The 25,614-nt window shown below is 43.7% G+C and overlaps 2 protein-coding genes across 16 annotated transcripts in view; one reads left to right on the top strand and one right to left on the bottom strand.

Moving 5' to 3' along the window:
• The window catches only part of nrxn3b (neurexin 3b), a 416,790-nt gene that overhangs the window by 284,359 nt on the left and 106,817 nt on the right, over positions 1 to 25,614 (bottom strand). For 12 of the 15 annotated variants that reach the window (XM_014145020.2, XM_014145028.2, XM_014145029.2 and 9 more), the window contains 3 exons: positions 13,259 to 13,560; positions 10,991 to 11,014; positions 9,296 to 9,457 (listed from right to left, as the gene is read on the bottom strand). In XM_014145020.2, coding sequence (XP_014000495.1) covers positions 9,296 to 9,457; positions 10,991 to 11,014; positions 13,259 to 13,560 — 488 coding nt within the window. The remainder of the gene's footprint in view (positions 1 to 9,295; positions 9,458 to 10,990; positions 11,015 to 13,258; positions 13,561 to 25,614) is intronic. The other 3 variants (XM_045695797.1, XM_045695796.1, XM_014145025.2) reach the window with 1 other exon arrangement.
• On the top strand, positions 1,539 to 6,073 carry LOC106571680 (zona pellucida sperm-binding protein 3). Its single transcript, XM_014145033.2, has 11 exons — positions 1,539 to 2,020; positions 2,098 to 2,213; positions 2,303 to 2,406; positions 3,273 to 3,450; positions 3,610 to 3,727; positions 3,865 to 3,950; positions 4,061 to 4,251; positions 4,416 to 4,595; positions 5,117 to 5,230; positions 5,303 to 5,409; positions 5,657 to 6,073. Exons 1-10 carry the CDS (start codon positions 1,595 to 1,597, stop codon positions 5,371 to 5,373), a joined length of 1,584 nt encoding a protein of 527 aa, XP_014000508.1. The 5' UTR covers positions 1,539 to 1,594; the 3' UTR covers positions 5,374 to 5,409; positions 5,657 to 6,073.

The raw sequence follows: 25,614 nt of genomic DNA, 5'->3' as shown, positions 1-25,614 counted from the left end.
GTAGCAGGTTAGGTGAATGAGGTTAAGGTTAGGAAAAGGGTTAGGGTTTAAAGCTCTGCATGGCAATGCGATGTCTGCAGTGGCCGTACAGCATAATTTACTGCGATGCAGCCTCCGCAGACGTCAGGGCTTTCATACTTATTGCCGCTTAGCGGAGCAGAGCAGAGCTGTTGTGAAGGAAGTTGTCAAGGAAGTGAGTTTGTGTTTATACAGGACATACTGCCCCCACCTACCATCAACCAATCATGTCAACGCGGAGCTATACGCGGCATTGTTACAAAAGTTGATATGAGCACAGCGATGCGGTACAGAGCTTGATTTGGCAACAGCATGCCCAGTTTAAGCATATTTAGGCTTAGCTACAATGCTACTGTTGTCAAAACTGTTGTCCCCGACGCGACCACTAGACAAAGCTGTAGGCCTACTCCATCTTGGCACAACGGTAGAAACGTAAACAAACCATCTGTGGTGACAAACATCAGGATCATAACACAGGTTGTCTTTATTGCACAGCTCAGATGTTTGTTATACCATATGGATACCATATGGATGTGGTTCCTGAGAACACTTAGGGCTCGTTCCTCTGCCCAGTCGTTGCTGACGCATGCCAGATCTTACAATGCCTAGATAGGTATTGAACTATCAGCTAACACATATGTTATACCAAACTGGTGCCCGACGGCACAGCTGCTCCAGTTTAAACTGTTCTGCCTGCGGCTATGGAACCCTGACCTGTTCACCGGACGTGCTACCTTGTCCCGGACCTGCTGTTTTTGACTCTCTCTCTCTACCGCACCTACTGTCTCTAACTCTGAATGATCGGCTATGAAAAGCCAACTGACATTTACTCCTGAGGTGCTGACCTGTTGCACCCTCTACAACCACTGTGATTATTATTATTTGACCCTGCTGGTCATCTATGAATGTTTGAACATCTTGGCCATGTTCTGTTATAATCTCCACCCGGCACAGCCAGAAGAGGACTGGCCACCCCTCAGAGCCTGGTTCCTCTCTAGGTTTCTTCCTAGGTTCCTGCCTTTCTAGGGAGTGCTTCTAAATCTGCATTGCTTGCTGTTTGGGGGTTTAGGCTGGGTTTCTGTACAGCAGTTTGTGACGTCAGCTGGTGTAAAAAGGGCTTCATAAATACATTTGATTGATTGGTTTAGTCGATGACGTGGCGCGCAACCATTGGTTGATGCATGCAATGTTTGAGCTGGAGATTGCAACCTTATCCAACATAGAATGGCACAGATAATGGTCGTGTTCCCCTGCTCAGACGCTGCATGCATCAACCAATGGTTGCGTGCCACGTCATTGACTGTGTCATCGACTGACAGTTTGCTATAACATGTGATGTGGTTAGCTGATGCGTAAAATACCTATCAAGGCTTTGTAAAATCTGGCATGCATCAGCAACACCCGTGCAGAGGAACCTGCCCAATATGTGCCACTTAAAGATCATGACTAATCAGGTGCAAAGCCCAATTAGGGCCTAATCCAGCCCAGGTGTGCAGCCTGGTTGGTTGTTAAAAGCTACCTCAAGTTTCCTACCTCAATTGCCCCTCTAACATACAGATTTACATTAGTTATTGGTATGGGCTTTATGATGGCAACCATTCTCAGGGTAACGTTAAAGCAATTGATTTTGTTCTCACTGGTAGTAAACTTCATCTCTCCTGCTTTTTCACATACTTACAGCACTGACCAATGGCAAAGACAACTTCCAAGCCGAATGCCCCAAAATGGCAATCATCTGCACTTTAAACAGCATCAACGTCACCAACAAACCATTTCCAGACCAGTTCCAGTGAAAACTGTCGCTGTGATGTGCTTTTCAGACTACATGGAGATAGTCGTGAATGCTGATTTGTTTAAAACTGGTACGCTTATTGACATGGATGACCTGCGCCTTGGAGTTGAACAGTACCAAGCTCAAGAGCCCTGTAGGGCTACAGTTTCAGCAGCCGGAGATGAGTACAGAATATTTGCAGCACTATCGGACTGTGGAACCAAGCATGTGGTAAGTCCGGTGAAATTGTTTCAATAGTTGACTTCTCGGCATGACCTTCTCTTAGTTTCTGCTTTGTGACTCCACAGCTGAACGAAGACTCCTTGATCTACACAAACCACCTCAGATATACACCCAGTACCATTCCAGATGGGGTTATTCAAATGGATGGTGCTGTAATCCCAATTGAGTGTCACTACGAAAGGTGAGTTTAGGCTATACTGTTGTATTGTGATTGTAGTACTGCGTAGGCCTACTGGTTAGCTTGTCTTAACTCTGTGCTTTTTGTTTCAGGAAGTACAATTTGAACAGTGCCTCTCTCCAGTCGGCCTGGATCCCCTTTACCGCCACAGTGTCTGCTGAGGACACCCTGCAGTTCTCCTTGATGCTCATGACAAGTGGGTGTATATAAATCCTGGGCTGCATTGGGCAGAGCCACAACTGCCCCTCTGACATGCAGAATATAGAATCACTTCAGACCCATTTTAATTGGTAACATTTCTATCAGCATTGTTCTATGCATTTTTGCCTACTAAATATGGACCCTGTTAACAATTCCCTCAATTGTATACCTTTTTAACCCCTTCATAGACGCTAACTATTAGTGCCTATTGACGGTAGTATCTTCTGGCCGGGTTTGTTTTTAAGTGCCCCGACACTTGTTCTGGTAAGATCCTATCGGTATGTTCTCTCTGCATAGTGTTTTGGAACGCATGTTAAATATTCCGCCGTTGTAGGAAAGATGCATCCTTAAAACGCTCAGTTCAATTGGGGGAAACCAGGGCCCTGAATGTTAACTCATCGCATGCGGTATGGTATTGGAAACATAAGGCATGTATTCATATCAGTGAAATCATTTTCAAAAGGTTAAATTGCTCCACCTTTATATTACTACACACTTTATATGGCTATATTTCCACGTTACATCGCTTGTTTACATAAAAGCGTACCTGTGCTAATTACTCATCTGCGTCTCCAAACACCCGTGTAAGCGGAAGATGGACGCCACAAACACATTACCACTGAAAAATACTGTTGGCTACAACTGTTAACATTGCAGTTGTGAAATTATTTGGATGTGATATACCATGGGGTGTTATGTACATAACTATACTGCAATTGAGAATCTAATCACATTTTAAATAGTGTTTATGGCTGCCTGAGCCAACTTGCCTTAACGCACCTAAGGTCGTTGGACTATAAGGAGTCAAGTTAGGCTCATTCAGTCCATTTTTGGGATAACCTTCTGGCACTTCCTGTCCAGGTGACTGGCTTTATGAGCGGGGTTCAGGAGTCTACTTCCTGGGTGATCGCATCAACGTGGAGGTGTCTGTCAGGCTCGCTCACCACACCAAGCTCAGAGTCTTTGTTAGCAGCTGCGCGGCAACACTGGACCCTGACTCGAACTCTGTCCCCAGATACGTCTTCATTGAGAATGATGGGTAAGGAGGGTAGTAATCTAAAGTGCCTACCTAGAATGATAGTTTTCCAGCTGTCCCTATGAAAATATTTCCCCTAATGGTGCTTGGAGTGTTCTTTGTTTGGTACCAAGGAAGATGAACTAAAACCCCAAAATAAAAACTAGATTATCTCCCATCCAGGTGTTTGATGGATTCCCAGTTGCCTGGCTCCAACTCCAGGTTCATGCGTAGAACCCAGGACAACAACCTCCGGTTCCACATTGATGCCTTTAGGTTCCACCAGGAGGACAGGGCGGAGGTTAGAGCAATGTTTTAAAAACCAGAGATGTTTGAGAGAATATCATGGGTACTGTAGTTGGTACATGATGCTAGAGTAATATAACTTAAAGCCATTGTTGGCTACTGATGCTGCGTTTTGCCCGTCCTGTTTTTCAGCTGTACATCACATGCCACCTTATGGCAGTCCCTGTCATGGACCATGCAGAACCTAGCAACAAGGCATGCTCCTTCATCGACGGCAGGTCTGAGATCTGACTTTAGCTACTCTTACTGGGCTGTGACTTATCCACTGGAATACTATAGTATTTGTTAAAATGGTGTGTTCTGGGTACATGACTAAATCATCTTGCAGGTGGAAGTCCGCCGACGAGAATGATTTGCTATGTGGCCGTTGTCCAAGTCTGAATAGCCAGAAGGGGGTCGCTCCAGCACGCCGTCCCCTCAGTGAAAGATTAGGCAGTAGCTCACCTGAACTTCGTGGTTACCACAGCAAACCCCCAGCCTCTGGCGACCACTGGAGGAGTGGGATGAAGACCAACAAAGGTATATTTGGCATCTTAATCCCTGTGTTTCTTGTCGCCTCAGAATGGGGTTTGAGGGAGGGACCTTCTGCTCCAATAGGGTTGATGGGATGCTAGTAATTGAGGAAAGACAGTGTTTTGACTGCAAATGTGTTGGTGAGAAGTTGACTGTGACTGTCATTTTAGTGTGGAAACAGCGTGCTACTTTGGGCCCCATGATTGTCTTCCCAACCAAACAGAAGGGTTTACTTCCATCACCACGGATGAAGGAAGGTGTCCATAGACATGGCTTCCCCTCCGCTACAGACAACGCAAGGCCTGCATCACCTAGCAGTCGTTGGAAGAGTGGAATGGACTTCAAGAGAGGTACTTTGACTGTTTGCAATGGCATGATCTTATTCCTTATGTAGTGCACTACCTACATAGTTTTGAAAACCAGCCCCTAGGCAACAGTAACTAGGGTCTGGTTTAATTGACTGACTCTTTCGGAAGTGAATTTCGATGGATAACTCTCAAGGCAGACATGCCAGAAAGTCATGATTTGAAACCCAGTTTTGCAGGGAATACCTTTGCTGTGGTTTTAGTGAAGGTAGTTGACACAAACTAGCCACTTGCAGTAATTAAAAAGAACCTCTGCTCCATCTTGTTAGCTACTATTTTGTATTTTATTAAAGTGAAGGCAGTGACTTCCTCTATGCTAAACTGATGTATTATGTATAGACATGTTAAGCCAGTAGAAGGCAACCGCAATGTCTAGCCTATTGCCCAGACCATGAGGTGCTGGTCAAAAGTAGTGCACTCTAAAGGGAATAGGGTGCCACTTCAGACATCTTCATTTCTATATAGGCTAGCTACAGTAGCTGTTTAATTGTACTTTTTAATTCTAGGACCTTATTTCAGCCAATCGCAAAATGCAGCTAGTCATGGACCCAATAAACATGGTTTCGTTAGCTCTGCAACGTATGATGGCATCAGGCTGAAAGAACTGATTGCCCGAAGAGGTAACTACATTTCTTTACTGGTTTGCATGTATGATAATTGCATAGAGTCTCAGCTAAATAGTCTGTTCTCAGAGCTGGAGCCTACCCCTGAGCCCATTGGAGCAAAGATGACCACAGAGAAAGGGTCTGATTCTCGAGGATGAGAAGCATAATGGATCGGTAAAACATTGGAACTCATGGTAAGGGTATGCATGGGATCATGGTACTGTCATTTAAAGGGAAGGATCCTGCGCGTGACACTTCGGTAAGCAGGTTAGTGTTTATTGGCGTGAGTCAGCTCTGCAGTGGTCACTAGTAGGCCCAGCCATAATCATAAAATGCATTTTAAACTTAACATTATCCACACTGCTAACCCTAATGCCTAACCTTAAGACACAAGCTCCTTTTTGCTTCAATCATTTTTACAGTAGTCCATTTACTTTGCAGCTGGCGCATCGAGCAGGTCTGCCTCCAGGACAAGACTCATCCCAATAAATGTCAACCTGCACATGGCAATTCCCAGTATCAACCTTAAACTTCATCAGAGCTTTTGTGTTTCACAAAGCAGTTATGAAGTGTTCCCAGTCCACTCACTTCTTTTTATGGAACTGGAAGTTGATGTTGCTGTGGTGACCACTTTTGGTCCAGCACCAAGCAGCACTCCAACTCACTTAGGATGCCAGTCCTGATGTCCCAGCACAAGGTTGCGCCTACAACTATCAAATTACATCCGCATTATCCCCACATCGTCTCCTGGTGAGGTGAACAATGCGGAGAACTCAACATGTGACGAGACAACACTAAGGGGACACTCAAAAGAACAAGATCAACCCAAGCGGTGACTGAACTTCACAAAATAAATTAAAGCTACTTTGACTGATTTTGTTTTCTGTCTTTACCTTATACACTATCTAGAGTAATTTGAAATCTTGCCTTCATTTATTAAAGTGAATGTCAGCTATAGGATCCTCTCTGTTGCTGAAGGATTTTCTAGTGTGGGGATTGAATGCGTTATGTACAGGTAACATATTTTTAAGTGAGCGCAGATTCAGTGCTAGGCCTGTTTACGACTTCCGCCGATGTCGGCTCCTCTCCTTGTTCGGCGATCGACCGTCACTGGCTTTCTAGCCATCGCCGCTCCATTTTTCATATCATTTGTCTTGTTTCCATACACACACCTGGTTTTCATTTCCCCAATTAAGCGACTTGTATTTAACCCTCTGTTTCCCATGTTTTGTCTAATTGTTTCATGTTGCTGTGGTCTTTCTACATGCTTTACTTTTGTGTTCTGTGTTTGAGTGCATTTTGATTTGTGCTCTCGTTTTGGAACTTTAAAGTGCGCCTGTTTACATCACGCTACTCTCCTGCACCTGACTTGGCCTCTTTTACACACGTTGACTCCACAGGCCAACTCCTCAGATGCAGCCATGATTATCTCCAGTCCTGGGTTAATATGAATCAGGTTAACAAGGCCTAAGGTTTCTGATTAGTTCCTAGGGAATTTGGGCTTCCAATGTGAAGCCCTCCAGCTATGCCAGCACTATAGGGTCTTATGAACCAGTGCTGACTGGAACCAGCAATCAACACAGACCACTTTTCTTTTTAACTCATTAACCAGAATGATGTGTGTTTTGAACAAAACAAGTTAGATGGGCTAAAAATGGACCAGCCCATCTGGTGGCCAGTCTGCCCCTGGACAGACTGACATTGCTAATCCCGATGCAGGAGGTTAGCAACCAACTAAAATTGCCTCATCTGTGCATGAAAGTGTTGGAAGAGAATCAAATGTCCCAGTAAGGTAATTACATTTCTCGCAACTAGTGCCTTATACTGTATCTAAACATTCTAAGAGGCCACGCATTTTAAGCTATGAGTGTCCAAGTGTCCCCTCGCTCTCTGCTACAGAATGTCTCGAAGCGGAAGTTGCTCCATCTCGTTTTAAACTTAAATGATATACCATTGAGTAACTTAGATTCCTCAAAAGCTTAGTAAAACCGTGGTACCCAATCAGAACCCCCAAATATGAGCTTGTCACTCATTTGTAAATGTAAAACACTGTCTAGCCTCCATGGCCATCCCTGTATCAATAGCTCTGTCCATGAGTTTGAGTGGTTACATTTTCCAAGTCCCATCCCTCAGGTGTATACTAAATCAGTGGTGGGTGTGTTGCTGATGTTCAAACTGCAGATTGCCTCATTAAGGTCGGCCGGGCTCTGACTGTCCCCTCGATGCTGGTCCTTCCCCTGCCCTTCACCCAGCTGAACAAAGGAGACACTAATTTGGGTGATTAGTCGGCGGGTCTGGTCATGCAGAACACCTCCCTCACACACTGCCCGTCATACTGAGAACCTACCTCCTGCCCAGTCGACACACACACAGAGGAAAGTCACCTTGTCTTTAGTCTTATCGGTTTGACTGAGTGTTCCAGCTCCTCCACTCATTACCAGGATGCTCCTACTATGGTCGTACCCTTTCCTTTAGCTTCCTAATGACACCCAGCCGCTGGTACAGCTCTAGCTACTGCCACAGTCACAATTACTCCAAGGTCTCTCGTAGAAGGGACTCATGGATAGTCTGTGCTTAAAAGTCACACTGTGACTCTTGGGTTTTCTATCCAGTGAATGGGAGTTTATTATTGGGATATGTTTATGTTGGATAAAAGTAGACTGAGGATCCTATGGCTGTTGATTTGAGATTGGTACTTCAAAACCAGAGTTTCTTGATTCCCCCATGGGCTACATAGACAGAATATACAGTATGTGTAAACTGCATCCCTGTAGTCTGCTATATACGACCATATAAACTGATTATTAGACTATAGTGTATATAGCTGATCCCCATTACCGCTGTATCATTATAGCGAGCTACCCCACGTGCTCGCTAGGTGTTGGGTTGTCTCTACAATATGCTGAACACTGTATACTGTACAGTCTGTGTTAACTGCGGATCTCTGTTAAACGGCTACATTATCAAAGTATAATCTAGTTACTGCTGTATCGGTATAGCGTTTATAAAGAGCTACTCGTTACATAATACCCAACAGAACGATGGCATTTACAGCATTCTAAAGGTCAAACTCCATCACTGTAATCGGCACATCACACAATTAGACTCTTAGGCTGTACCCCAAATGACATCCTATTCCTTATTTAGTGTGCTGCTTTAGAGCAGGGTCCATAGGGCTTTTGGGATGTAGCCTTAGTCTTCTTTCTGAAGAGCGAGAACAAGATCAACCCGTCTTCTAATCTGAATAGTTATCTTATTTTCAACTAAATGGCTTTGCACGGGATCAATTGCCATCCTCTCAACGGTAAATAGATGTCCTTTGGGAGAAGAGCGTTGGTGATAATGAGAACTGAATACTACACTTGCAGGTTTATCAAATGTCTGTGTGACGATGAGAGCATGGAGAGCGATTAGTTTTAAAGGAAGAGGAAAAAGGACACTGATTTTTAAAGGTTATTTCAGGCCCTGTGTGCAATGGACAAAGACTTCCTGATGATTGTCATCTTCCCACGTGCAAGAGTGCAGTGTCACGGTGACGCGAGCATGAGTAATGGCCCGACCAACTTTTGAATAAGGGATTTCATCTGTACCCTAAAATGCCTAGGAGGTCAGAGTACATTTTACATATCCAAAAACAACATTCTGTCTTATCACACCAAAATTCCCTTTCTTGGTAGTGAACATTAGTTCTGGCGTAGTCTTAAAGTATTCCACTGCTGTACTACAGTCAAGCTGAGTCTGCAAATGACATATGACAGGAACTATTTGGGGCCCATTTTCTCACACACAACTGCTGTGAATGTTGTGAATTAGATTAAGCTGAGGAATATTGAATGGCTGCCGAGCACTTCTTCCTCTGTCTGCCAACTCCGCAGCTTTCATTGATAATGCAATTTCATTTGTCATCACTGCTGCTGTTGCTTAGCGGAGGAAAAACCATGCTGATTTGACATATTTAATTCAACTGCTCTGACTAGCTAAGTGGAGGTGGATTGTGTGTGTGTGTGCGCGCATCTGTACAAGCACCCTAGCATGTTTGCATTTGGGGGTGCACCCCCAGTACCCCCAACCTGAATTTACCTCTTTCAGGCAGCCCATGAAGTTGTTGCTGACGGGAGAACCAGGTAGATCAGCCGTACTAGGACTCCCACCCACGTAGAAGAAGTCATCAGACCCCAGCATGGTGTAGTCTTCCTGGGTATACCCTGTCGTGGTGAGGATCCCATCCACGGAGATAGTCACCTGTTATAGGGGTAACACATACCAAAGCCAAACCATTACACTCTGAGGTAAAACACTCTGTTCAATAGGATACATACACCTCTCTTCTTGGTCTGCTATGACTTGGTGTCTACAGATATCTGTTGCTTCTTACATTCAGTTAGGAATTCACTTGAGATCATCTGGGCTATTGGCTAGTAGCGTTGGTGCCTTGGAGCGATAGATTGGATTAGACTTCGTTTTGGGATCTTTTAATGGCTTTAGTCATAGGTAGGGTTCACAGGACAGGTAAAGAAAGTATGTCAGAGCAGAGGCATATTTTCTTTATCTTTGATGGGGTAAGAGAATGGGTTCTCGTTCGGTTTGGATAGTTCAGGTTGGGGGAGGGTTAGTAAAATGGACAAATTGCCAAGGACAACTTGCTTGTACTTGTCTTAGGTTTCAGGGTTCTATTTGTAACTATACACAGTCACTAACACACACATACTCTCTGTGTCACACACACACACTCACTCTTATACACACACATGCATTATATAGGGAGGATTATCACACAACTTCACAAATGTGCAAACCAAAGGTAACAAAAACACAAAGTAAGTTGGACATGTAAGGGGTATAAATGATTTGATGATGTCATACAAAGCATAATCAAGCCAATCGGGATACAGGGCTCATGCATCAATCAAGTCAAGGGGATTGGGAGGGACTAAAGTTAGCCACAACACATAGACTCCACTGTCACCAGCATGCTACAAACACAACACACCGGGACGGGATGGGGGGATAGGACAGTGATAGTGAATGATAGGGGGAAAGTGAGTGAACATGTTAAAGTGTTAGTGGTTATGGGTGAGGAGGATGAGAGGGTAAAGGTCATATGATGTCACCGGTCAGGAGGTGAAAGGGCGTTGATGAGCGGTGGTGGGCATGCCATGTGCCAGACTGAGTGTGTTGGAAACAACTGTCAGAGCTCCAGCAAAAAAAGGGTCGCCATTTTGTCTCTGGGACGCCATTTTGTCTCTGTTTGGTGTTTTACAGTCTGGACTGCAGTTTGGCTGCTGCTGGTTGAAGAAGAAGTCACTCTTCTTGTTTGGTTCGTGGCAGAGCTTCTGTCAGTTCTTGGCGACAGTACTCACCAAAAATGTGGAGGTTTTTATTTAGTGGAAAAACATATTTTTTATGTATCCCTGACAAAAGATCAAAAGTCAGATCTGGTGTTTCTTTTGAGACTCGTAGAACTTCTGCGAACTTCGTAGCGATGAGGAATATAATTTTTTTGAAATAATAAAGTAAAAACAGGAGTGAAAAAAGAGGAGAGGGGGAGGGAGGGGGTGTAGGGGGAGAGAGGTTGGGAGGCCAAGGACGGAGAGGATATTAAGAAGTGAAGAAAGCTGTTGGTAATACAAACCCATTTCCTCATTTTTTGATAAGAAGTGTCTAGGATGAAACTCAAAGTATAAAAAGAAAAAGAAGAGGGGGGGGAAGGGACACACGGCAAATCCAAAAAAAGACAATTAGAATGATATCTACCAGACAATGTAGTTTGTTTACCATAGCGTGTCCCATGCCTGATTGCTTTCCGGAAAAGGGGGAAGAAAGGAAATCAAAAGAATAGTGAACAAAACGGTTGTTAATAAGGAATGGGAAAACAAAATAAAAACCAATTATGTAGGATGATAGTTAGTACATTAGTTAGTTGTTAGTTAGATAACGGTTAGTTAGTAAGTAAATAAAATGACTTAGTATTTCATGAATGGTAAGTGTTAGTCTAACAAAGTCTGTCTTCCCAAAGAGAGGGAGACTGACGGAAAAGGGAAAGAAAGATTGACAGAGAGGAAGTAGAGAGAGGTAGAGAGGAGGAAAAGAGGACCCTAGCTCAGCCTCTGGTCTCACTGGTAGCTAGTGGGCTACATCCTTTAAAAACCTGGTACCTGTTAGTGGCAGGAAATGAACACTTTACTTACTTGTCCACCTCTCTTCACCTCCATTCAAGGCTCCATTCTACTGGCTGAGGAAACTCCCTGCCCACTCCCTCTCCACACCACAAACAGTTCTCAGCTACTGTTCTTCTAACAGCGTTTTCACTCTTATAGTACAAGTATACACTGAGTGTACAAAACATTAAGAACACCTTCCTAATATTGAGTTGCCCTCAGAACAGAATCAATTTGTCAGGGCATGGACTCTACAAGGTGTTTAAAGCGTTCCACAGGGATGATGGCCCATGTCGACTCCAATGCTTCCCACAGTTGTGTCAAGTTGGCTGGATGTCCTTTGGTTGGTGGACCATTCTTGATACAGACAGGTGCCTGGTACCTACTACCATACCTTGTTCAAAGTCACTTATATATGTTGTCTTGTCCATTCACCCTGTGAATGGAACACATACACAATCCATGTCTCAATTGTCTCAAGGCTTAAAAATGCTTCTTTAACCGGTGTCCTCTCCATCTACACTAATTAAAGTGGATTTAACAAGTGACATCAATAAGGGATCATAGCTTTCACCTGGATTCACCTGGCCAGTTTATGTCATGTAAAGAGCAGCTGCTCCTAATGTTTTGTACACTCAATGTATATTCCTGTAGTATATATTTATTACAGCCCTACTTTTTAAAGTTGAGTTGTACTTACTTCTTGTCCACCTCTCTTCACTTCCATTCAAGGCTCCATTCAACAGGCTGGAGTCCCAACTCCCACTCCCTCTCCCTCTCCACAAACAGCTACCAATTCTCTCACTGTTTCTGCTCTAGTGTGTACAGTTACCAGTACATATCCAATGTAAGAACAATACATTCCCTGCTTCTTAAAGCTTAGTTAAGTAGTAATACTTGTATTAAGGTACAGTATCTGATACCAGTATTAGTGTACCATCCTTATGAACATAGGTATTGTAAACAAGATAAGCTGAGGAGCAACATAACAAACAAATTGACAATAGAGATCCTATCACTGGCCATTTGAACATTATTTATACTATTTGAATAAGATGCTCCACTGATCTGAAACTTATTTCCAATTTGACATCTGTAGGCTAATGTCAGTCACACGAAGTCCCTGCATTTGTACTGAGTCGGATGTCTTCAACTCTGCCTTGTAGTTTCTGTATTATTACAGAGGAGTAGAATATCCTACAGAGTGGTTTGTAAAGGAAAGACAGTTTCTGAAGGCAACGAGATAGTGACCCAGCCTCTGATTGAAGGGTCCGCTTAGTGGAGAATAAAAGCAGAGAAGTATCAGATAAGTTTCAATGAAGGAAATAGGGAAGTCTTCAAGTTTAACATGAAGATAAGGAAGTGACAGAAACACAGAGCCACAGTGTCCGCTCAACCACTAAGCTATCAATCACTATGTCATCTGGGCTTCTTTTATTCACATAGTCACTGGCTGCTAGGAAGGCAAATAGAGGGGAAACACAATCTAACTGTACTGATGATAACTCAATACTACACTAAGTCAGAATGTCTCTCTCATATGTATCAACAGAACATTGTTGACAACTATCTGAATTGATTATTAGGGCACTTGGAAAAGGTGCTATAAAAATAAATAAACCTACTACGATACATCAATTCAAACAGAGGGAAAACACTAATCTTCCAACGTCTAACCTCAACGATTACTCAATATTCGAATTCATAATAGAAGTGTGGTTCCCGATGCAACATCCGTAACGACTATCAACTATGTTCAGCACATGGAGTACTTGGAAAAGCATTCATGCACAAATAAAGCCAAGACACTATTACCATTCAATTGATCTATTGCTACTAATCAATATCAGTCTTGAACCTACGTCACCTCAGTCTCCATGGTTACCTGTCTGAGGTTGCGTGTGACCTTGATGTCGTGCCAGCCATTGTCGTTGAACTTTCCGTTGACGGGCTCCACGATGGCCTCGAAGGCCCCCGAGCCCAGGTTGATGACCAGGCTCACCGCTCCATCTTTTAGGGCCAGGTTGACGTAGTCAGCCGACTTCCCCGTGTGGAGTAAGAGACCGTTCCTCTGCCACGTCTTGAAGGACAATGTGATCTCATCGCTGGAGGACTGGATGGGGTTCTGGGACAGGTCATAGCAGAAGTACTCCGAACCACGGAACGTTGCCACGTTCTCTTCTCTCGCTGGAGGTAGAAGAGAAACAGGATGGAAGTTTGTTTTACACGTAAAGCTCTTATCCAAAACGTTGAGAAGTGTAGGGTCTACGTCATTAACAGGGAAACATGTACTGTATGTCCCGGGTGGGAATCAAACGCACAACCCACAAAGAGATTATTGATGGACTCCATCCACATATCAGTGACACAAACAGGAAGTCCACTGTATAATCTATAATATTTGACCGTTAAAACATAATTATGATCCCTTCATACCCTGTAAGTATTGAATCATGTTAGAGGCAAAAAGAAATCATGACTTAATGACCAAGAAAAACACGAGAAGTAGGCTATGACATCACCTCCCATGAGAAGACAGGACAGATCAATCTAATCCAGTCGCCACAGTAATATATCTATGAGTCACCATATCAGCTATCCCATAATGTTCTCCTCATACTGGAACGCACGCATCATAAAAACCCAATACATGTGTCCCTCAGTCGAGGTCTCCATGCTAGCAGACTGCTTATGAGATCACAATGGTAACTGGCTACCTGCTAATGGTAGACATAAATCATGGCAGTCATATATCTGTTATATGGTTTAAAATCATTCCGCTGAAAGGAAGTATCTTCCTGTATGGGGCTTGTTGTAACACAGATGGAGTAATTTGAGACAGGTAAAGAGACAAAGAGGGAAGGACAGAGACAGAGAGGGAGAGAAGGACAGGAAGAGAGAGAGGATTCTCTCTGTATACAGTGTCCTTAAAGTATTTAGACTCCTTGACTTTTTCAACATTTTGTTACGTTACAGCCTTATTCTAAAATAGATTCAATTGTTGTTTTCCCTCAGCAATCTACACACAATACCCCATAATGAGAAAGCGAAAACAGGTTTTTAGAATTTTTTGCAAATACCTCATTTACACAAGTTTTCAAGACCCTTTGCTATGCGACTCAAAATTGAGCTCAGGTGCATCCTGTTTCCATTGATCATAATTTGATTGGAGTACACTTGTGCTAAATTCAATTGATTGGACATTTGGAAAGGCACACACCTGTATATATAAGGTCCCACAGTTGACAGTGCATGCCAGAGCAAAAACCAAGCCATGAGGTCTAAGGAATTGTCCGTAGAGCTCCGAGATGGGATTGTGTCAAGGCACCGATGTGGGGAAGGGTACCAAAATATTTCTGCTGCATTGAAGGTCCCCAAGAACACAGTGACCTCCATCATTCTTAAATGGAAGAAGTTTGGAACCACCAAGACTCTTCCTAGAGCAATTGGGGAGAAGGGCATTGGTCAGGGAGTTCACCAAGAACCCAATGGTCACTCTGACAGAGCTCCAGAGTTTGTCTGTGGGGATAGGAGAAACTTCCAGAAGGACAACCATCTCTGCAGCACTCCACCAATCAGGCCTTTATGGAAGAGTGGTCAGATTGAAGCCACTCCTCAATAAAAGGCACATGACAGCCCGCTTGGAGTTTTCCAAAAGGCACCTAAAGGACTCTCAGACCATGAGGAAACAAGATTCTCTGGTCTAATGAAACCAAGATTGAACTCTTTGTTCTGAATGCCAAGTGTCATGTCTGGACGAAACCTGACACCATCCCTACGGTGAAGCATGGTGGTGGCAGCATCATACTGTGGGGATGTTTTTCAGTGGCAGGGACTGGGGGACTAGTTAGGATCATGGGAAAGATGAACGGAGTAAAGTACAGAGAGGTCCGTGATGAAAACCTGCTCCCGAGTGCTCAGGACCTCACACTGAGACAAAGGTTCACCATTCAACAGGACAGCGATCCTAAGCACACAGTCAAGACAATGCAGGAGTGGCTTCAGGATGAGTCTCTGAATGTCCTGAATGTCCAGAGCCCGGACTTGAACCCGATCGAACATCTCTGGAGAGACCTGAAAATATCTGTGCAGCGACGCTCCCCATCCAACCTCACAGAGCTTGAGAGGATCTGCAGAGAAGAATGGGAGAAACTCCCCAATTCAGGTGTTCCAAGTTGATAGCGTCACACTCAAGAAGACTCGAGGCTGTGATCGCTGCCAAAAGTGCTTCACAAAGTACTGAGTAAAGGGTCTGAATACTTATGTAAATGTGATATATATTTTTTTTATTATACATTTGCAAAAATGTCGAAAACCCTTTTTTTTAATTTGTCATTATGGGGTATTGTGTGTAGATTGATGAGGGAAAAAACGATGTCATCCATTTTAGAATAAGGCTGTGACATAACAAAATGTGGAAAAAGTCAAGGGGTCTGAAGACTTTCCGAATGCACTGTAAATACAAGTACTACTAGCTGTGTAATACATTACAACATTTTTGCTGTTTCTGACTTTAATTGCATTTCACATTGTCATTAAGCCAATCACAAGTTCCTGGTCTGAGGGCAGGAGAGGCGGTGAAACACAGATGGAAGGAAAGAGAGACTGCAGCTAGGTTTGGGTTTGTTTTCTGGCTGGACTACATGTAAACACAAGACAGCGTATTGTGGAGCCTGGAGGGAGAGAGGGAGAGAGAAAGAGAGCGAGAGAGGCAGAACGAGGAAGAGAGGCAGAGGGAAATGACAGAACAAGAGAGAGAGAGAGAGCATGAGGGAGAAAAAGAGAGAAATGAAGAGAGAGGCAGTTGTTTGGGATGATTCAGTTCAGAGAGTAATTTCCCCCTTGGCGTAAAACACTGGGCACAGCACAGAGACAGAAACATAGACAAGACGAGAGTCTGGAGGACAACACAACTCTTCCTTCCTCTCTTCTGAAAGCCTTTTTCAATGTACTGCCCTGTCGTTGGTCAGAATGAACACACACGGACACACGTTATTCCCTGTGAGACAGAACGAGTACTGCAGATTACATCTAGTCAAAATCAAAACCTAATCTCTCTCTCCGTTCACTTCACTGATTTACTGTGTGCTTTTTCATCTGGCAGATTGTTCCCACATTCATCATCGGAAGAACGGTCAGATAAGACACTGTACAGACAAACAATAACGCATCATCATCATCATAGAAAATATACACTGAAATAATACACTAAAATAATACACCGAAATAATACACCGAAATAATACACCCGAATAATACACCCGAATAATACACTGACAAATATTTTACTTTAGGGGGAGGAAATGGAACTGAAAATAGCTTGCAGGCAGGAAGATCTACTCTGTCGTCTGTAGAGAACTGTGTACGCAGTACATATACTAACTAATTCAGAATACTAACACATTTCCAGAGGGTACATCGTACACCTTCAGTGGATGAATGTCACTTGACATTATCTATAAATAAATGAAACACTTTTTAGCAATCATTTATGAATATGTTTCAATCCCTGATGCACTTCTATGTTATCCCTGTGTGTACTTAGAGCGTTTCATATCTATCTGGGGTGCCTTTCAGCTTTAAACTCAAACCTTAGACAATGACGGCATACTACAGTATAGTACTTACTACCACAGCCATAGATAAATATAGCTTTCTTTCAGTCGATTACTTGGCGTCACCATAAGGGAACAATATGCCTCCAAAGCGTGTAACCTAGTTCCCATATTGTGATGCCTTGTTCCCTCCTTCACAGAACCAAGGTCACGAAAGTCACCTGGACATTAACCAACTTGAGAAACCAAAAACGGATATTTCTCTGTTTCTTTCCAATCTACTCCTGGCAACTCAGGAAGTGACACACAGTCTGTGTTCCAAATAGCACTGTATTCCCTATATAGTGCACTACATTTGAGCAGGGCTCTGGTAAAAAGTAGGGCACTATAAAGGGAACAGGAAGTGACACGTAGTCTGTGTTCCAAATAGCACTGTATTCCCTATATAGTGCACTACATTTGAGCAGGGCTCTGGTCAAAAGTAGGGCACTATAAAGGGAACAGGGTGCCATTTGGGACACAGACACAGTCTAACAACCAGAAACCTTATGTAAGCAGTAGCGGTACCGGTATGATAAATAGAAACCCTGTTACTTTATTCAGCAGTAGACTACACTGGTGTTTTCCCAGATAACACCCCTGACACCTAATCCTGTCTGATCTCACCTGACCCCCAGGTGCAAGGGGTCATCACCATAGCAACCCTAGACCTTCCCATAGCAACCCTAGACCCCTCCCAAACATTCTAATCAGGTGACAGGTTCCTTGTCTTGGTATCACCTATCAGACGTCACTCAGGTTAGGATGTCTGCAGACATTGGGTAACTTACAATTAGCTTAACGTATGTCTGTAGCCAGTGGGAGTTTGGTAATGTAGGCTACTAATATTAGCTACTTGTACATCAGCATTCTAAGGAGCTTGATTTATCCACACTGTAGGCTATTCACTATGTTGTGGGATGTCTGCATGTGGCCTAGCGTCATTACACACAGTACAACTATGATGTTACTAGGAGAGTGCAATGTATGCTACAATACTAACATTACAATAGATCATTACTGTCAACAATTACAAATCCTTCTTAAATGTTTTAATTTAAAAAAAAAAATCTCACTTTGGTGCATGTCATCAACATCAACTACAAGGCATGAATGTAGAGCGCTGCAGGAAATCCCAGTAGGAAATGTATTGAACGGTCAGACTTGGTCTTGGTCTATGGAATATAGTATTGATCTCTGCTCTCCAGGTCATTTTGTCTATTTTCAAATCGTCATTAATATTCCATCTCCGTATGGCTGCAAGCTGGGGGGAGGTGTGTGTGTGTGTGTGTCTGTGTGTGTGTTAGTGATTTATGCTTGATCCGACAATGTGGTGCGGAGGCTCCGTACAGAGGATGTGACACAATTGCTGTGCGCCTCCCAAATGTTGTAACAATACGGAGGGCTCCAACATCTCAGAAGAGGTAAGGTCTTTTCGTTTAGCCAGTTGCTCGTAATTAGCAGGCTGGCTATAGAGATTAGCTCTGAATCACTACGAGTGATACGCTTTACATTACATGTACATTTTTGGCATTTAGCAGATGCTCTTATCAAGAGTGACTTACAGGAGCAATTAGGGTTAAGTGCCTTGCTCAAGGGCACATCGACAGATGCTTCACCTAGTTGGCTCAGGGATTTAAACCATCGACCTTTCGGTTACTGGCCCAACGCCTTTAACCTGCTAGGACACACTTCGCTCTGCTCTGCTCCCCGAAGCTCAAGAAGTATGACTGTTCTGACTTCCGCAGAGGCCGCATCACCGGAGATGCTGCATGGCCACTGCAGAGGCTGGATTGACCATAAATTGGTTTGTGTGTAAGGGATTTTCAACATCCAGTGGAACTAATTAGCTCCTTAATTTCCATGCCCCCCCTCTCCACTCCTCCTTCCCCTTCTGCCGGTACCTATCCCCTCTTCTAGCTGCTTCATTTCAATGTCCCTGCCTCCCCCATTCTCCCCCCTCTCTCTCCTTTCCACTCTCCCACCATCCTCCTACCCCAGACGCACCACCAAGCAGTCTGAACCCGGCCACCAGTCTAACCCGGTGGACCTTCCCATGGGGAATGCTTTGACCCCGCTGAGACACCATTTGTGACCTTTTAAAAAAATCAGGGCCATGGTATTAAACCTCCATCATTATCAGAGACTGTAGAGAGAGAGAGAGAGAGAGAGAGAGAGAGAGAGAGAGAGAGAGAGAGAGAGAGAGAGAGAGAGAGAGAGAGAGAGAGAGAGAGAGTGTGTGAGAGAGATATAGGTAGGGAGAAAGAGAGAGTGTGTGAGAGAGATATAGGCAGGGAGAAAGAGAGAGTGTGTGAGAGAGATATAGGTAGGGAGAAAGAGAGAGTGTGTGAGAGAGATATAGGTAGGGAGAAAGAGAGAGTGTGTGAGAGAGATATAGGTAGGGAGAAAGAGAGAGTGTGTGAGAGAGATATAGGTAGGGAGAAAGAGAGAGTGTGTGAGAGAGATATAGGTAGGGAGAAAGAGAGAGTGTGTGAGAGAGATATAGGTAGGGAGAAAGAGAGAGCGAGGGAGACAGATAGAAAGACAGAGAAAGAAGCAGAGGGTTAGAAAGAGAGAACGAGAGAGAGAGAGAGAAAGAGAAAGGGAGAGCGAGAAAGAGAGGAGGGGAGAGGCTGAATCTGTCAAGCGAAATAAGCTCACCCAGCACCCGACTAGATGAGTTCAGTCAGTTCAGCTTAGTGATGAGGCTGTATGTAGTGTGTTTGGTAAAGCCTGATGTCTCCACCAGCTGTAGTGCTGCCAAATATGTTCGTTTCACTGCACTGGGGATCCCGGGTTTGTTAGCGATGTGTTAGAGGCTATCTCTTTCTGCAGCCAACATATGCATGCACGTACGCACACACAAACGAGCTGGCAGAAAATGTAAGTTCCAAAGTATAGTGCTAAATTCTGTTGTTAGACAATAATGAGGAGCCCAGGACAAGAATGGAAGATGGCCGGAGGATTGCTATCTTCCCACACAGTGACAATAGGATCTGGCTCCAGCAGATACCTTCTCACGCCACAGATGCTGTGAGATATGCGAGCTCAGACAGGATGTCGAATCGTGCCAGAGAGATTGGTGCGTTACCGCCACCAACAGCACGGGTGGTGAAATTACATTTAGAGTTAAAAGCTAGGTAATAGCGAGTGTGTACTAGGTAGCTAGTGTGTAATAGGGAAAAGGCTATAAGGACACGCCTGATGCCCAAACCGATATTTCATTTCAGAACTTTTAGGGCTAGGTTAGGGCTAGGTTAAGGTATGAGTCAGTTTTAAGTTTTGGCTAGTCGGTTTAAGCGTCAGCTGTGTCCTTATAGTCTCACCCGTGTACTAGCTAAATGCACAAGCAACAGTGGTTAACCTGTTAGGGCTAGGGGGCAGTATTTGCACGGCTGGATAAAAAAATGTACCCGATTTAATCTGGTTACTAATCCTACCCAGTAACTAGAATATGCATATACTTATTATATATGGATAGAAAACACTCTAAAGTTTCTAAAACTGTTTGAATGGTGTCTGTGAGTATAACAGAACTCATTTGGCAGGCAAAACCCTGAGACATTTTCTGACAGGAAGTGGATACCTGATGTGTTGTATTACCTTTAAACTTATGCCATTGAAAAACACAGGGGCTGAGGAATATTTTGGCACTTCCTATTGCTTCCAATAGATGTCACCAGCCTTTACAAAGTGTTTTGAGTCTTCTGGAGGGGAGATCTGACCGAACAAGAGCCATGGAACGATGATGGCCCATTAGACACCTGGCGCGAGTTCATGTTGGGTACCCTCGTTCCAATACGTTATAAAAGAGAATGCATTCGTCCACCTTGAATATTATTCATGTTCTGGTTAAAAAAGGCCCTAATGATTTATGCTATACAACGTTTGACATGTTTGAACGAACGTAAATATTTTTTTCCCCTCGTTCATGACGAGAAGTCCGGCTGGCTTAGATCATGTGCTAAAAAGACGGAGATTTTTGGACATAAATGATGAGCTTTTTTGAACAAAACTACATTCGTTATGGACCTGTGATACCTGGAAGTGACATCTGATGAAGAGAATCAAAGGTAATGGATTATTTACATAGTATTTTCGATTTTAGATCTCCCCAACATGACGTCTAGTCTGTATCGCAATGCGTATTTTTCTGGGCGCAGTGCTCAGATTATTGCAAAGTGTGATTTCCCAGTAAGGTTATTTTTAAATCTGGCAAGTTGATTGCGTTCAAGAGATGTAAATCTATAATTCTTTAAATGACAATATAATATTTTACCAATGTTTTCTAATTTTAATTATTTAATTTGTGGTACTGACTTGACTGCCGGTTATTGGAGGGAAACAATTTCCTCAACATCAATGCCATAGTAAAACGCTGTTTTTGGATATAAATATGAACTTGATAGAACTAAAAATGCATGCATTGTCTAACATAATGTCCTAGGAGTGTCATCTGATGGAGATTGTAAAAGGTTAGTGCATCATTTTAGCTGGTTTTATGGTTTTGGTGACCCTGTCTTTGAATTGACAAAACATTACACACAACTCTTGTAAATGTACTGTCCTAACATACTCTAAATTTATGCTTTCGCCGTAAAACCTTTTTGAAATCGTAAAACGTGGTTAGATTAAGGAGATGTTCATCTTTCAAAGGGTGTAAAATAGTTGTATGTTTGAAAAATTTGAATTTTGACATTTATTTGGATTCAAATTTGCCGCTCTTGAAATGCACCTGCTGTTGATGGAGTGCACCACGGGTGGGACGCTTGCGTCCCACCTAGCCCATAGAGGTTAACATAACGCCCCGGACCAGAGCTAGTGCGCCAACTGGTATGTGCATAGCACACTGATGCCCTGGAACAAAGCTACTGACTCACGTGATACACCAGACCATCAAACGTCTACAGGCTGAGCACATACCATTTCAGATGCAAAAATACCGTCTGAGATGCACGCGCAAACGCTTCGAAGTGCTACACTGCCTCTCTCTCAATCTTTTTCTCTCGCTATGGCTCTTCACATAACCTCCGGGGGAGAAGAGAGGAGGGGAGAGACAGGCAGAATTAGTCTGGTGGTGAAGAGCTGTGAGGAGGATTCACTCTGCTCTGCTCCCTCTGGTCTCTCTGACTCTTTCATCTCAGGCCTTACTTAAATAAACCCTTACTTTACTAGATAACACCTAGCTGACTGTCTGGGCAAAGACACACACACACGTAAATGCACACCCAAACTTAAAAACCCTGTTGAGACATCAGTTTGATATTACTTTAACATAGTCCACATAACCAGTGCTGCCTGCGGAGGATGCATTTTAAACGTCCTCCGTATTCAGTTCTCTGATTGGCTATCAGTATGATGTCAATTCTGAGACTTAACGCTGTCATGATGTCGCTCAGCGGGAGGTATCAGGGGCTCAGTAAGCCTCCCTATTGGCTGGTGGCACGCTCAGTAAGACTCTCTATTGGCTGGTGGCTCTGGAGGCTTTGTGGGGTGAGTGATGGTACTTTACAGTGACAGCAGGGGGTAAAGAGGAGGGGATGGCAGGTATGGAAGGAGGGAGGGAGGGAGGGAGGGAGGGAGGGAGGGAGGGAGGGAGGGAGGGAGGGAGGGAGGGAGGGAGGGAGGGAGGGAGGGAGGGAGGGAGGGTGAGTGATGGTACTTTACAGTGACAGCAGGGGGGTAAAGAGGAGGGGATGGCAGGTATGGAAGGAGGGAGGGAGGGAGGGAGGGAGGGAGGGAGGGAGGGAGGGAGGGAGGGAGGGAGGGAGGGAGGGAGGGAGGGAGGGAGGGACGGGCAGATGTTTGGGGGATGGGGAGGCATGAGGTTAGATCCCATAAAGTGAGGCAATGGCGCGGAGCGCATGCTGGAGCAGAGGCGTGAGGGAGAGAAAACGAGAGGGGGGGGGGGGGGAAGACAGAAGATAGAGAAAGGGGTTGATTTCCTAATGGCTACTTATGCAGGGCCATTAGCAATGATGGTGGCAGCCAATGTTTATAAGCTGGAGGGGTTGAATGAAGGATGAGGGAAGGATGGGGGAAGGATCAGGACACCTCTGGATCACCTTTTACACATACTTCAGATAACACAAAGGGTTAGAGGCACTGGCAGGGATAGAGGGATGAAAGAGGAGTGATAGAGGTGTAGTGGAGAAAGAGAGAGAGAGAGAACCTACTCACAACACCCACAAAACAAAGCAGCACCCCCAACAATGTGGAGAGAGACGGCTGTCTGAGAGAGCTGGCTGCACTCCAGACTGAGAGAGAGAAACACACAGCCCAGCTAACAGTACTGAAGGAGGAGAGAAAGGAACATGGCTCAGCTAACAGTACTGAAGGAGGAGAGAAAGGAACATGGCCCAGCTAACAGTACTGAAGGTGGAGAGAGAGGAACATGGCCCAGCTAACAGTACTGAAGGAGGAGAGAGAGGAACATGGCTCAGCTAACAGTACTGAAGGAGGAGAGAGAGGAACATGGCCCAGCTAACAGTACTGAAGGAGGAGAGAAAGGAACATGGCTCAGCTAACAGTACTGAAGGAGGAGGTGAGAAAGCTGAGAGGGGCAGAGAGCAGGGGCAGATTCACAAAACACAACATTAGAAAAAAACGTAAGAAGTTTCATAAGGAAAAGAATATGACGTTCATATAATAGTTCGTAAGTGCAATTCCTCAAAACGTTCTTAGGAAATCATAGTTACCCTAGGAACTTCGTAAATATCTTTCCTAAGAACTTCGCAAGTATCTTATGTGGCACTGACATTAGTGACGTGTTTGAAACCAATAAATAAGCCTATGTGACAGGGATGATAGGATTTGGCCCACTATAATAGTGTTGATATTTCCATTTAATTACATTTATCTGCTTTATGTCTCAAGAATATATCTTTTTAGTTGGTTCGCAAACCCTTTATGCACAAAAACAAACATAATTTTTCTCACATTATAGCCTGAAGTTTCTCAGAAGTGCTTGAAGTGATGGTGGAGAAAATAGCAGCCAGGAAACGGTTGCTGTTGGGGAGACTCGATAACTGCGGGGTCAATGCAGAGACCAAAAATAGAGGATGGGTGAGAGTGGCCGAGTCGGGGGTATGGCAAGGAACAGTGATCCGACATCAAATCAGTTGCTAAGAAAGAGCGAGCTGAGAGACCATTCATATGGACCAGCTGGAGAAGAAGGTGTTGTCCATGACAGGAGAGACGGTGTCAGTCGAACTGCGCGACCAGAAAGTTAGGTGGCTAGCTAGCTAACGTGTAACGAAATTGTAGTCAACATAGCTAACGATGTTAACGTTAGCCAAGTTCTTCTTTGGAAATTGACGAGCTAACGCTAGCTATGTAACACTTCTAGAATATTGTAATATGTTGTTATTTACTAGCTAGGTAGATAATGCGTGATTAATGAGTTTTCATGCTGTATTTAAATGCCCAGTAGCCAAGTATGTCTGTGGCAGTGGCACAAGAAAACATTTATGGTTACAAAAGTATTCATTCGTTAAGTACATTTCCAAGAAGAAATCCTAAAACATTATTTTTAAGAATCCCATTTCTTCTTAACTTTATCTTAGCCAGAAACATAGGACAAATATTAAAAACATTGCCAATAACTTTATTGAGGAACAGCAACTTTGCTTAACCTGTTAGGGCTAGGGGGCAGTATTGACACGGCTGGATAAAAAAACATACCCGATTTAATCTGGTTACCACTCCTACCCAGTAACTAGAATATGCATATACTTATTACATATGGATAGAAAACACCCTACATTTTCTAAAACTGTTTGAATGGTGTCTGTGAGTATAACAGAACTCATTTGGCAGGCAAAACCCTGAGACATTTTCTGACAGGAAGTGGATACCTGATGTGTTGTATTACCTTTAAACCTATCCCATTGAAAAACACAGGGGCTGAGGAATATTTTGGCACTTCCTATTGCTTCCAATAGATGTCACCAGCCTTTACAAAGTGTTTTGAGTCTTCTGGAGGGAGATCTGACCGAACAAGAGCCATGGAACAATGATGGCCCATTAGACACCTGGCGCGCGAGTTCATGTTGGGTACCCTCGTTCCAATACGTTATAAAAGAGTATGCATTCGTCCACCTTGAATATTATTCATGTTCTGGTTAAAAAGGCCCTAATGATTTATGCTATACAACGTTTGACATGTTTGAACGAACGTAAATATATTTTTTCCCCTCGTTCATGAAGTGAAGTCCGGCGGGCTTAGATCATGTGCTAACAAGACGGAGATTTTTGGACATAAATGATGAGCTTTTTTGAACAAAACTACATTCGTTATGGACCTGTGATACCTGGAAGTGACATCTGATGAAGAGAATCAAAGGTAATGGATTATTTACATAGTATTTTCGATTTTAGATCTCCCCAACATGACGTCTAGTCTGTATCGCAATGCGTATTTTTCTGGGCGCAGTGCTCAGATTATTGCAAAGTGTGATTTCCCAGTAAGGTTATTTTTAAATCTGGCAAGTTGATTGCGTTCAAGAGATGTAAATCTATAATTCTTTAAATGACAATATAATATTTTACCAATGTTTTCTAATTTTAATTATTTAATTTGTGACGCTGACTTGACTGCCGGTTATTGGAGGGAAACGATTTCCTCAACATCAATGCCATAGTAAAA

Source organism: Salmo salar, chromosome ssa15 (assembly GCF_905237065.1).
Source record: "Salmo salar chromosome ssa15, Ssal_v3.1, whole genome shotgun sequence".
NCBI lineage: Eukaryota > Metazoa > Chordata > Actinopteri > Salmoniformes > Salmonidae > Salmo > Salmo salar.
The sequence above is the reverse complement of the archived record's forward strand: the minus strand, read 5'-3'. Positions and strand labels throughout refer to the sequence as shown.

Bases quoted from the DNA above. Each gene is read 5' to 3' on its own strand.
- LOC106571680 (XM_014145033.2), top strand. From the start codon at position 1,595: ATGGGCTTTATGATGGCAACCATTCTCAGGGTAACGTTAAAGCAATTG. The intron at 2,407-3,272 runs GTGGGTGTATAT...CTTCCTGTCCAG, and splicing joins CTCCTTGATGCTCATGACAA to GTGACTGGCTTTATGAGCGG. The intron at 5,231-5,302 runs GTAACTACATTT...GTCTGTTCTCAG, and splicing joins AGAACTGATTGCCCGAAGAG to AGCTGGAGCCTACCCCTGAG.